This window comes from Apteryx mantelli, chromosome 2 (genome assembly GCF_036417845.1).
Source record: "Apteryx mantelli isolate bAptMan1 chromosome 2, bAptMan1.hap1, whole genome shotgun sequence".
Lineage (NCBI taxonomy): Eukaryota > Metazoa > Chordata > Aves > Apterygiformes > Apterygidae > Apteryx > Apteryx mantelli.
In genome coordinates, this window is record NC_089979.1 from 76,524,034 (window position 1) to 76,536,334 (window position 12,301).

General features: G+C 41.4%; 1 protein-coding gene across 2 annotated transcripts; it reads left to right on the forward strand.

Moving 5' to 3' along the window:
• The first annotated feature begins 619 nt into the window (after positions 1 to 619).
• On the forward strand, positions 620 to 12,171 carry MRS2 (magnesium transporter MRS2). Of its 2 annotated transcripts, XM_067290910.1 has the most exons (11): positions 620 to 782; positions 1,092 to 1,165; positions 2,126 to 2,162; positions 2,771 to 2,883; positions 3,349 to 3,522; positions 4,221 to 4,351; positions 5,040 to 5,156; positions 7,859 to 8,011; positions 9,065 to 9,182; positions 9,974 to 10,087; positions 11,222 to 12,171. In XM_067290910.1, exons 1-11 carry the CDS (start codon positions 620 to 622, stop codon positions 11,330 to 11,332), a joined length of 1,305 nt encoding a protein of 434 aa, XP_067147011.1. In that variant the 3' UTR covers positions 11,333 to 12,171. The 2 variants fall into 2 exon arrangements, with proteins under 2 accessions (XP_067147011.1, XP_067147012.1); XM_067290911.1 differs by lacking the exons at positions 620 to 782; positions 1,092 to 1,165 and adding an exon at positions 1,185 to 1,312.
• The last annotated feature ends 130 nt before the right edge of the window (positions 12,172 to 12,301 follow it).

Consider the following 12,301-nt stretch of genomic DNA (forward strand, 5'->3'; position numbering starts at 1 on the left):
TGTACACAAAAGCTGCAGTTTAGAAATAATATATAATGGCAGAAACCGGTATGCTACTAATTAAGCTTAAAGTCTCAACCCAGCAGCTTGTTCCTCTGTTTCGGATATGCAAGTAAGGCTAGTAAATCTAAGTGTAAGACCTTTGCTCAGGGCAGCATGGTCCTATATTGGGTCCAGATTATGCACTTCCCGTGCATCGTGAAGACTTCACGCTCTCGGTCCAAATCCTGCCAAGAACTTTGTTAAGTAAGCCTGCAAAGCAGTGCTTGCAGGACTGGGCTCGGGATTACCCTTCCTTAGTTCTCTGCAAAGGGACCTTCTCTCTGCTCCCTTCTCCTCCGACCCCCGGAAAAAAAAGGCTGGAAGAAAAGAAAGCATTTTAGAAGTAAAATTTTAGCCGAGCGGCCAGCGCACGATCCGACAGCCAGGAGACGTGCAGGCCCGCGGATCACTGCCAGCGGTCACCCGTCCCAAGCCCCTGCCAAAGCAGGGCCAGCTCCGCGGGTGCGCAGAGACGGCCCGGCCCTCCCCGCCGCGGTTCCTCCTCCTCCGCCGCCGCGCCTGCGCGCTACGAGCCGCGCCGGGCCGCGCCGAAGCGCTGCGCAAGACGTGTGCGCCCATGCTGCGCGCTGCGCTGCTGCCGCGCGCGCTGGGCCGCCGCTGCTGCTGCGCGCTCCGCGGCTGCTGGGGCCGCCCGCGGGCCGCGCTGGGGCCGCCGCCGGGCGGGGGCCGGCTCGCGGCGCTGCCGCCGCCGCCGTGCGCCCGGGGACTGCGCTGGGCGGGTAAGCGGCGGGGCCGCGCGGGGCTCGGCCGGGCCCGGGGCTCGGTGCCCGGGGGGGGGCGGGAGCGAGCCCCGGTGGGAGCCGGCGTGCTGGGCTCCCGCATGACGCAGCAACGGCTGCGCCCCGCCTTGCGCGGCGGCGGGTGGGGGGGAAACACGGACGTTGCAGCTAACGGCGGCTGTCTAACGGTCAAGGCTTTCTACTTTACACGAAAAATGTGTTAACTATGCAAGTGGCTTACAGCCGTCTACCAGATAGCTTAAAGAAAAGGGCCGCGCGCTGGCAGTACAGCTGTCTGTCTTTCCGCAGGGAGGCTTGACCAGCATGGCACAACAGAGGCCTCTCACGCCACCTTAGCTAGCGTTTCTCCTGTGTTTGCCGTGGTGAGTACGTTCGGGCCCTCAGCACGCGCCGGCAGCTTGTGCCAGCTGGCAGTGTTCTCTCGCAGTCATTTTTCTTCCTAAAATGTCGTGAGATCAGACTGATACTTCTCCCCAGTGACATTCTTACGGCTAAATTACTGCTTCAAGGTATTCTAACTTGAGGACCTCTTCTGTTATACAGAGATCATCAAGATGCTTTGCTAAAATAAAGCATCTTCTGGATGTATTTTTGATATAATTGTGAAGGCAGGTAAACTCCTAAAGTGCTTTAGTTAGAAGTTCTCTTGTTAAACTTGTACTCAGTACCTTATTATTATGTTATATTACTCATGTGCTGTGATATCTGCAAAGCAAACACAGGTATTTGGGAAAAACAAGTTCTTTATATATTCCTCTTTAAAATGAGTCTGGAAGCCATCTGCAAACTGCTTGATTGACGAGCTTAGTGCATACAAAAGAAGAGGTAAGGCCTCCTTCTTGAGTATGGAAGCATCATTCTACAACAAGATCCATGTGACTAGATCCTTGCGGTCATGTAACTCATGGCTCTACTGGAATGCATGCTCAAGCGTGTTTCTCTTATAGATAGTTACTTTTAAAGCTAGTAATTTGGAATTAAGCTATAAGCAAAAAAAAAAAAGAATACTGTGCTAAAACAAGTTTAGTTCTCTGCAAATCACTTTCTTCCCAAGGTTTGGGGTATGAACAATGTCATGCCAAGAAATGACACTGGTTTTGGTTGGTGTATGCATGAACACAGTGAAGTATATGGCGATTCAGTGCATAATTTGCATTAGCTAGGAAAAATTGTGAAGAGAAGGTGTAAAAGTTGCTTTTTCTTCATAGGTATATTTTCTTTATTTGCCATTTGACTTTTAGGCAAGTGAGTGGAATTTTACATATTTTTTACTCCTTTTGTAGTAGTTATGTGAAAAAGTTATGCTTCTTCCTCTCCTTTAGATGAAGTTTGACAAAGAAGGAAATACTAGTTATTTTGGTGAGTAGAGATTTCGTAATTGGGGATGTGGGGTGGTTGTTTTTGTTTTTTATCTTGCCCAATATAGAAAAGCCCACTTGGGAATCTACCTTGGATAGAAATTTATTTTAGTGATACTTCACTGTATTTATTAATTGGGGATGTTGCAATATTTTTTCCATTTTGCTATCTTCTATGGATTTTCATAGCATTTTTATCATTACAATATTTGTATACTTTTAAGTAACACATAGAAAAATTATGAATACCATCTATCACATGAAGATCACTTTTACTTTTCTCTTTCCTTTTTTGACCATGCTACTTTCCCTTCCTAGTATATCACTGCAGAATTATGCATGCTGTCTCAAACCAGCCACATGGCTTCTGATGTGAAATTAATTGTAATGGCCAACTCTTTCACTCATATCTAGAAATTTTCTACTTAAGATATAACCTTTAAACTTTTTAAAAGATAATTACATTGAGGAATCAAGGGGAGCAAAACCATTGTAAAGATAGAACAATTCTTTTTCCTTTTGTGGGACTAAGTAACAAACTAAAATACAATTTCAAAACATACATGCTTTTCCCCAAACTATTTTCAACTAAAAATACTTCCATGATAGAAAAAAAGAAAACAGAATTGTACCAGGAATTGGGTCTTCAAGCTCGAGATCTAAGATTTCAACACCTGATGAGCATTACAACTAGGAACAACAGGATCATCATGAGAATGGAGGTAATAGTTTCCCTATAACCTAATGTAAACTTGAACCATGTCTTATCCATGCATGTACATTTTCTTATGTGGTTCTTTAAATACCAGCTCTCTGTGACCTGTAATTTTATAGTAAATTGTCTTTGAAGCTCTCTACCTAGCAATCAGAGACATGAGTTTACCAACAATACATATTAATGAGCATTTTGCTAGCTGAACATACAGGAAATGTTTTTGACACTGTTATAAAAATAAAGGCTTTCCAGGACCCTCTTCTTGATCATACAACAACTAGCACAGTACTGCATCTGAACAATTTGCAGTGCACTGGGAGTTAGCATGAGATTTTTTTATTTTCCTTGCTGAAAAAACATGTGAAGAGTAGCTTTATCAAAACCTAAATTTTCAAATGCATTACATAGATATGAGAAGACAGAAATCTTCACAGAGTTTTTGTTGGACTCCTGCATGTACTGTCTCTTTCAGTTCTTGAAGGCTGTCATAACACCAGAGTTTCTTCTGATATTAGATTATCGTAATTTAAATCTGGAACACTGGCTCTTCAACGAACTAGCATCTCAACTAGCTGGGGAAGGTCAACTAGTTACATATTCCTTGCCCTTTGAATTCCGAGCCATAGAGGCAATCCTGCAGTACTGGGTGAGCTATCTGGTTTTTAATTAAGTTTTTTTTGAAGTTGTTGCTTCATAGAAGGGACAGTGTGATTTTTCTTCTTATGTTAGTATTTATACATATGCATGTGTGTCTATATTCCAGATTTATTTTAGGACCTTTTTTTGGTTTTTGGCTTTTGTTGGTTTAATTCTTATGGTTTTGTGTGTGTGTTTCCACTCCCTCCCTGAAAAAGTGCTAACTGTAAAGGTTATTACTGGAACAACTTTAGTAAGGATATGATGGCTTCACCATCATTTGGAGAATTTAAAATCAAATCAAGGTATTTTTGTAAAGATGTGCTATAGCTGACAAAGAAGATATGCAGAAATGCTGAGGTTTTTCACCTCTTAGGCAGGAATCAGATAAAAGCTCTAACTCTGCTTAAAAATCCATGCTTACTAATAGAAATACAACATTTCTAGATGAATAGGCTCTGTCAGCCCTATCTCTGTGTTTATCATCAGGTTTCAGTTCAGTGCAAATCATTTTTATGAAATACTGCATTTTCCACTGGCTTTATCTTGTAAGTGGTATCTATATAGCAAGTATTTCCAGTGCATTGGAAAGTAGATTGCATTAACTGCCCATTACTGCGAGTTCTGTGTTCAGAGACAGGAGTCAATTGCCCAAGCCATTCTAAAGGGATTGCTTTAATTCTTATGAAGGATCATGTTGTTATCTAGATCAGCAAACTGCAGGGGAGACTTAACACTTTGCAGCCTCAGATCCTTGAGACTCTGGAAGCTCTAGTGGACCCCAAGCTTTTGTCTGTGGATAGGAGTAAACTACACATTCTCCTGCAAAATGGCAAGAGGTAAATAAGAGTAAGCTGTGAAGAGAATAGAAGATGACCGTAGAAAATTATATGCAATTAAATGTTAGAAAATGATATCTTATATGAATTTCTTAGAATACTGTAATGCTGGGTTTTGCATCTTATTTGTAACTGGAAAAATCAGTATATGAAATACCTGGTGATATGGAAAAAAAAAAAACAGAAAAAGTGGAATCTATATTCTGAGTTGTGAGAAATACAGTCAAACACCTTAAATAGCATCTAGTAGAACAAAATAACATCTAATAGAGCAAAATAGCATCACTAAAGTGTTCACTGTAATATAAAACAAGGTTAGCTATTGGATCCACTCTTTAAGATTAGTAGTACTAATACATTAGTACCTTCATGTGTTAGACTCTCTGACATGACAATGCAAATATGCACTCCCTATATGCTCACAGAGTACTCACTTTTTCTGACTTACGATTATGTTCGGAAAACACAGCTGAATCCTTTTCAGTGCGTGTCTGCAGACTGCCAGATAGATCATGGCCACTGCTGAATGTGTGGCCTTTAGAGAGTTTTTCTGAGGAATGTTTAGAACCCTCCAAAGAATCTTCATGGTGACGCATTCTGGCAAGGGTTCTGCCAAACTTGTTTTAAGATTACCTTTGTGCACAGGTGCCACTGGGGTTACTTGACCTTTTGCCTGTTCTTTCTTCAGCTTATCAGAACTGGAAACAGATCTTAAAGTTTTCAAAGAAACAATTCTGGAGATCTTAGATGAAGAAGAATTAATAGAAGAGCTCTGTCTAACTAAATGGACTGATCCACGAGTATTGTATGTATATTATGAAAACACAGAATTTAAGTGCATTTTGTCCAAGGACAGCTTGAATACTAAACTGGATGTTCCTCTCCAAAAAGTGGAAAGAAAAAACTTTTCATTTGTTTTTAAAGCACTAATGCTTTGCCACTTCAGAAATGGTTGCATCTGTCATTCTGGAGTGGGGCAACAGTAGCACTATTTATATTGTGCAGTTTCAAACAGCATAGCAGGCCAGCTTGTCTCCTAGTATGCAATGGGATGGAGGCAGGATGGTAGGAGGAGAAAAAGCAGAAAAAAGAAGAAAAAGCACATTTTGGGGGGAGAATTTTCTTCAGTTTCACAAACAACTAAGAAACTTTTTAAAACTTGTCTCAAATAGGTCAAACACCACACTTCTTTTCTTAAAAGTGTTCTGACCCCCTGCTCCTAGCTTTTTGTTCAGTAGCAGAGCTTGTAGGAGAGAGGCCTCAGAGCAGTCTTGTTGATACTGTTTTCATGTAAGTGCGTCTAGAGAGCAACAGTTTGGGAGAAGTGTATGTCAAAAATAGTCCTATTGCACCCTCTCAAGTTCAGATGAAGGATCACACACAACAGCAGCAGCACTGGTCTAACAAAACTAAAAAGCTAAAAATAACATGTATCAGATCCTGATACATTCTGGGGCCGAACCATATTTAAATCTTCACTGTACAGACATGTTCTCTTTGAAGCAGAGAGCAAAAGCTGGCCTTGAGGTCCTTTATGAAGCTGCTGAGTGATACTTATGCCCAAACATGTTGTAGTTGAATATTAATATTCACACAGTAATGTGTGTTTGAGATTGTGAAATAGTTTCCTGCCCTGAAGAGCTTAGTTTAAGTGTGCAGCAGCAACCTAGTATTTCAGAAGTGGGACACAGTGTGCATTTATAATGCATTTGCTGGAGCAGTATCAGGACAGCTCTGAATTCCAGACTGCTTTTGAGCTGGCAGCTGGTCTTTGTCCTGCCTTTTGCTAGCAGCCTTCCTTTGGACAGGCTGCCAGCAAATCCCTTCTGCCCTCGTGGTAGACAGTGTGTAGGAAAGATCTGGGAAAGACACAGTGGTTACCTTTATACTACCATGTAAGGAGAGACCTGAAGTCATCTCTTCTTTCATACATCACCACTGCACAAGGGTAGGAGAGGTGACTGGAGGTTATGTAAGGAGTGCTGGAGCCACACTACAGAGAGATGTGAGGTGGTCCATGCAGGAGCCACACCAGAAAATACTAGCCATGGAGGTGCATTTGACGAAGGGTGCATTTGAGGAAGGTTGGCAGTGTGTGTACATAGCTCTTCTGGCCCCATGATTGATGCAGGTGATGTGTGATACTTAATGAACTAAAGTCTATGTGAGTAGGTGTGAAGAACCCAAATAGGAGGCATATTGGTGCCATCAGAGAATATCTGCAGCAGGAATGGCAACCTGAGCCCAGAAAGACTAGGGGATGCAGACATACCTTTCTGTGGAGAGACAGCAGAATGTCGAAGACTCACGAGACTGATGGAGGTTAATTAATGAAAGCAAATGAGATGGCAGTTGTTTTTAAGTCCTTATGCCTGTCATTTCCTTTTCCACAGCCATAGGGAGCCAATGTAAAGGCACTCATCAACTAGGAGCTTGAGCTGAATCCTTAATACAGAGCTCAAAGGTTTGCAAATTCCCAATTCCTCTAATCTGCATGCAGTAAAAACCTCTAGGTCTGAAAGGTTTTGAAGTCAGCCAGGCTAGCTCAAAGATTCTGCCCTATAGGAGAGAAACTTTTAAAGGTCCCCAGGGAGCTTAGGTGGGTTGATTCTTAAGACATATCACTAATTTTCTTGGAAATCTATTTCAGAGAGTTTCTTTAACAGTCAGCAATGCCAGGAAGAGATTCTGTATGAAGTTTAGTCTCTCTAGAGAAAGGAGATTATACCACAAAAGAAAAAACATAAAGAATTTTCCTGGCTTTGCTGCTAGTTTTTGAGCTCTTGTGGATCTTGGGTAGCTCAGCTTTTGTCTGTGCAGTGAAGAGTTCAGTATAACACCAGAAACTTCTATGCCTCTTCTAGAGAAGGCTACTGTTCAGTCATTCTGGACCATGTAGTAAGAAGAAAGTCTCTCAGACTGCATTTAGGGCAGCATCTTCCATGTGACACTTACTCTCAGGCTGCTTCATGCTCCCCAAATGTTTTGTAGTAGTTACTGCGTAGAACAGAAATGCCTTATAACTAAATTATTTTATCACATACCTACAACGCAGACCTCACTGTGTTCATGTTTGTGTTGAGCTTTTGTTATGTTTTACTCATGGGGTTTTTGACTGCGCCCTTATCAGCTTCCACCACTTGAGGACATCAAGGAATTAAACATCTCCTTTCAAGAATGTGAGCACATAACAGTTTTATAAAATCTGAGAAACTTTGATCTGTGGTGTTGTGCATGTCTTAAGCATATCAAATCCTAACTGCTGTAATCAAAATAACTGACTAACTGTGCTGGTCAGCTGATAAAAAATGGAAAAAATACGCCTTTTATGCCCTTGGTATTGATGGAGGTTCCTCACTTAAAAGATTGGGTTTTGAGATCTGGTGTCAGGCAACGCTTTTACTTGCTGTTCCCAACAACTCCTTTATGGGCCTTGTCTTAACATATCAGTAATACACTTGCATATAATGTGTACCTAACTAGAAAAATATAAATTGTTGCTTACAGCGAGGAGAGCACATCTGGGATTGACCATGCAGAGGAAATGGAGCTGCTGCTGGAGAACTATTACAGACAAGCAGAAGATCTTGCAAATGAAGCTCGTGAACTCAGAGTATTGATTGATGACTCGGAAAGCATAATCTTTATCAACCTGGACAGGTTAGCTATCTTATCTGTAGGACTGCTAAAAGCTGAGCAGAATTTAGTGCTGCCTATTCTTTTCAAATCACTGCAAGGAAAGTGGAGGAATGCCATCTTTGTGAGGGTTTCAATGGACTTGCATTGCGCTTTTGTCATCAGGGAACTGGATAAAATAAAGCAACAAAACACCCTTATTATACAGCAGCAGGAACCAGGCTTTTTCTAGATCCCTCTGGGAAGCTACTCGCTAAAGGAAATGCCTCAAATTTAGAGAGGAAATAAAATTCTTAGGAAAGTTTGCTCCTAATTTATCAAAATCAAAACTCTTAAGTAAGACTTTGGCTAAGCTACTTGGCTATCGAGTACAAGTTGCATTATCACCCTGTGCAATGGTACAAAATTAAATAATTTTGGAACAAAGATTTTTCTCTATGTGTGCTATAATTTTCAGTACTAGTCTGCTTTGTTACTGAAAAATAACTTGCATTTGCAAGCACATGCGACCCTCCCTGTGAGGTCACTGTTTAATATTCTTTCTCCTCTTTACTGGGGAGTTATCTGTAGAAGCAATTGGCAGATGCTGCATCAGGAAGCCACAAAAATCCTTTCTGGGAAGAACTGAATGTGGAGTTCTCCTAAACAGACTGAAGTTTAGTCTGCAGCATTTACCGATTCTGCTTCTTTGTAAGTACGTTTGCAAGGTAACAGTAAATTTTTGTTGTTTGTGATTACTGACATACAAATGCCAGCCAGTTAGTGGTGAGAGAACAAACATTTCCGTGAATGTTTACTGTTACTCTGTGCATATACCTCCAAGAAGTGAGAGATACCAGAAAGTCTGCTGACAATTAAGCAGAACCTGCTGCCTTAGAGGTATCCTGATGCAGCAGTTTCAAAAATGAAAGCCTCTTCATACTGTTGTTTCTCCACTTCTGTTACTGTGCTGCATTATTCCAGAATGACTTGCTTTTATTTTACTGTTCTGTTTTAGTGCATGCTGTATGGAATTTGAGACTTTAGGCAGCAGATAAATGTTTGGATTCCTCTTACAGATATTTCTCCCTTCTTTAGCCACCGTAACGTGATGATGAGGCTGAACTTGCAGCTGACCATGGGAACTTTCTCTCTTTCCCTCTTTGGACTAATAGGAGTTGCATTTGGTATGAACTTGGAGTCATCTCTTGAAGAAGTAAGGAATTAGTGCTGCTTTTACCAGTGACATAAAACATGGGTCCTACTCTTATGGTGCATTTTGCATTCAGTACAACTCCATTCTTTCCATAGGTAGACCTCCAGATTTATATTGGTGTGTGAAGTAGGATAATTCAGTCCAGATTCAATTCGGATTCAAGCATTTGTGCAATCACTTTCTTTTGCACCAGATTACTTTATGGCTAATCACACAGTATTGCAGGCTTTTTTGTCCATGTAATGTCCCATGAGAGGAAACAGGAAAAACAAAACTGTGGCTGAATAAGGACAAAGCAGTGTTCAGGATTCTTTAATGACCATCTGCGCTTCTGAAAAGCCCAGCTCTGTCTTTCAGATACAAGGTTTTAAAGCAAGCAGCCAGGGTGTTTCAAACACACCAGAGGAACTATCATTCTACTGTTAATTATGTGATTATACCTAGACCAGTGGGGGGCATTTGCAATTATATGTGCTACCTTTAAAAAGTAAGACTTCTTCCTTTCGTTATCCATTAAGTAGAAAGGTTGAATTTCTAAATTGCTGACAAAGGAAAACTGCATGGGACAGCAACAGAATACATTAAGGTGATTCCTAAGCAAGATACTTTGCAATGAAACAGCCCTTTGTCCCAGGTTGAACTTGGCTGTTGATTGTAGAGAGTGTACCGCTTCCCTCACATAAAGGAGAACACTGCTGGGGAGTGAGAGGAAACAAGGATGGATCACAGAGTCTTTTGATACCTTTTCTAGGAGAGATTTGCATGACTAATTGGAGGCATTCTGTTGATAGGACCCCAGAATATTTTGGCTAGTGACTGGGATTATGTTTCTGGGAAGTGGTTTGATATGGCGGCGCTTGCTTTCATTCCTTGGGCGGCACCTGGAACCTTCACTACCTCCTCACGTACGTATGTCTGGCTAAGTCTTGGCTTCAGTCTCTGTACAATTCATCTCTAATGCAGGAAATTAGCAGCCATGGAGAAATGGGCCACAGAGCATGGGGGAACTCGGCTGAAGTCCCTGTTCCTTGACGTGGCAGAGCAGAAGGTTCTCCCTAGCTGGGTTTGGTGAGGTGGGGAGCTCAGAACTGGCAAAGATGTACTTGAGCTATAAGGTAGTGCTTGCTGTTTCTAGAAGCAAGGCAGCAGGGTATGCCTTGAGAGGTGCCTTACTTACTTTCTTCCAGCAGCCCAAAGGAAGCTGAGGCTGATAAAAAGCAGCTTGCTTTCTCAGCTGCTGTAGCAGTCTGTTCATAGTGAGGGATGTCATGGGATTCTGCCCTCCTGCTCCCACCCACATACTAACTCTGGGTCTGTGGTCCCTCTCAGATAAAAGAGAAGGTAAAGAGAAAAGGAAGATAAGGACAGGTACCAGCTGCAACATCTCATGCTGGAGAATGATGTTGTGGTTACGCCCTGACTCCCAATCAGAAGATTACAGTAGCTCTTCATGTGCACGCCAGCCTTCTTTGGCCCTGATGCTGATGGCATTATAGAGCCATATGCCAAGCTGTAAGAAAATTTCCAAGACAACTGTCTTCAGATTAGCAAGAGTTTGTATGAGTCATTTTCCTTCATTCACTGCCCTTTCCTACCAAAGTTTATAGGATTGTACTGGCTGGCTTGCCTACACTCTGCACTCCAATAATTATAGAAGAGAACTATCAACAGGTTCAAAAGATAAGTTTTTTCAAGTTTCCAAAGTAAGAAAGAGACTCAAATTCCCCTTCTTCCATCCCCTACCTTGCCTCTGAGAGGTAGACAGAAGTAATTTGTTGTTGCCTGCTAACTATAGCTACAACTTACTGGATTATACTTAAGTGTCACTCAAGAACAACTCTAGCATGTACTGATCTGCTTGGAAAAAACTACTGAAAGGGATAGGAAGAAGAAGCCAGAGACAGTGTCCTGTAAAAGGAGGAGGAAAAGTTCCTAATTTTTCACCTTTTACAGAAAGGACCCTTGTGAAGCTTGATTTCTTTCTGCTGCACATAGAGCAGCTTCTCATGTAATTACAATCTATTTTGCATCTTGTCTAGGTTCCTGCAATTTTGAAAAAGACCCAACCAGCAGCTGGAAGAATGGAGATAAAGGGAGAACTTAAAGCAGAAACATTTGGGCTGAGCAGAAGCACACTGACAAACCACTAGAACAGCAGGAATGAAGAGACTTTTGTTGTTACAGGGTGGACTTTGGACACTTCCCTTACATTTGTTCTTCCCTACTGAAAACCTTGAGAATTTCAAAGCTTAAGTTAATATATTTTTTGTGCCAAAAAGCTATGGTGAGATTTTAATGCTCACACGCAAAAGGAAAGAAACATCAGGAAAAACAGTGAGAAGCCTTCCACAGTAGCCTCACATCTGTTCCCATGCATGTTCCATTATATTTCTGTCCACATGTCACACATAGGTACTCATTTTGGGGCATTCTCATTTCAAGCTTTTCTATTAAATAAGGGCCTTTCTTAAAGAGATCAGAATTTTCAGCATAAAGGACAACAGATAGTCAGCATTCATCAAAGAACTTGTTTGTATTCTGATAATTTTGGTTATGAGCTGCAGGAGCTGAGTCAGGAATCTGACTTCAAAGAAAAATCTGCCCCTTTTTATGGATTTTTTTAAGCTCTATTTAATTGCAGAGAACAGATTTTCAAAAGCAAAAAGCATACCTGCATCTCTTGTGAAGCACTACCTCTAAATTACCAGTAACCAGAAATAACTAACATAATACTGCTCACTTAAAATAGGAGAAACCGTAACAGTCTTTGAAATGCAGCTACTTATATCAGGTATTCCTTGGCAATTATTTGAGGCCCAAAATGTATTCAGTTTTAAAAAACAGAAAAGCAGGCCCATTCATAATGCACACTTGTGCTTGCTTGCCATTTGCCGCTGTTTCTATATGCATTGATATAGCAATTCCTTATGTTATTATAAGGATTGATTCAAACCTTGTTTTAAAAAAATAATAAAACAGTTTTGGGGTTCTCCTGAGCAGGGGTCTGCTTTCTCACATTTCTCTTTAAAGATGAAAAGACAAGACAAACCGTGGACTAGACTGCACTACAGCAAGTTGCGAGGGCCAGGCTGCATGGGACTAAAGCTCTCTGCAGCTCT

Bases quoted from the DNA above. Each gene is read 5' to 3' on its own strand.
- MRS2 (XM_067290910.1), top strand. From the start codon at position 620: ATGCTGCGCGCTGCGCTGCTGCCGCGCGCGCTGGGCCGCCGCTGCTGC. The intron at 2,884-3,348 runs GTAATAGTTTCC...TGTCTCTTTCAG, and splicing joins GGATCATCATGAGAATGGAG to TTCTTGAAGGCTGTCATAAC. The intron at 3,523-4,220 runs GTGAGCTATCTG...GTTGTTATCTAG, and splicing joins AGGCAATCCTGCAGTACTGG to ATCAGCAAACTGCAGGGGAG.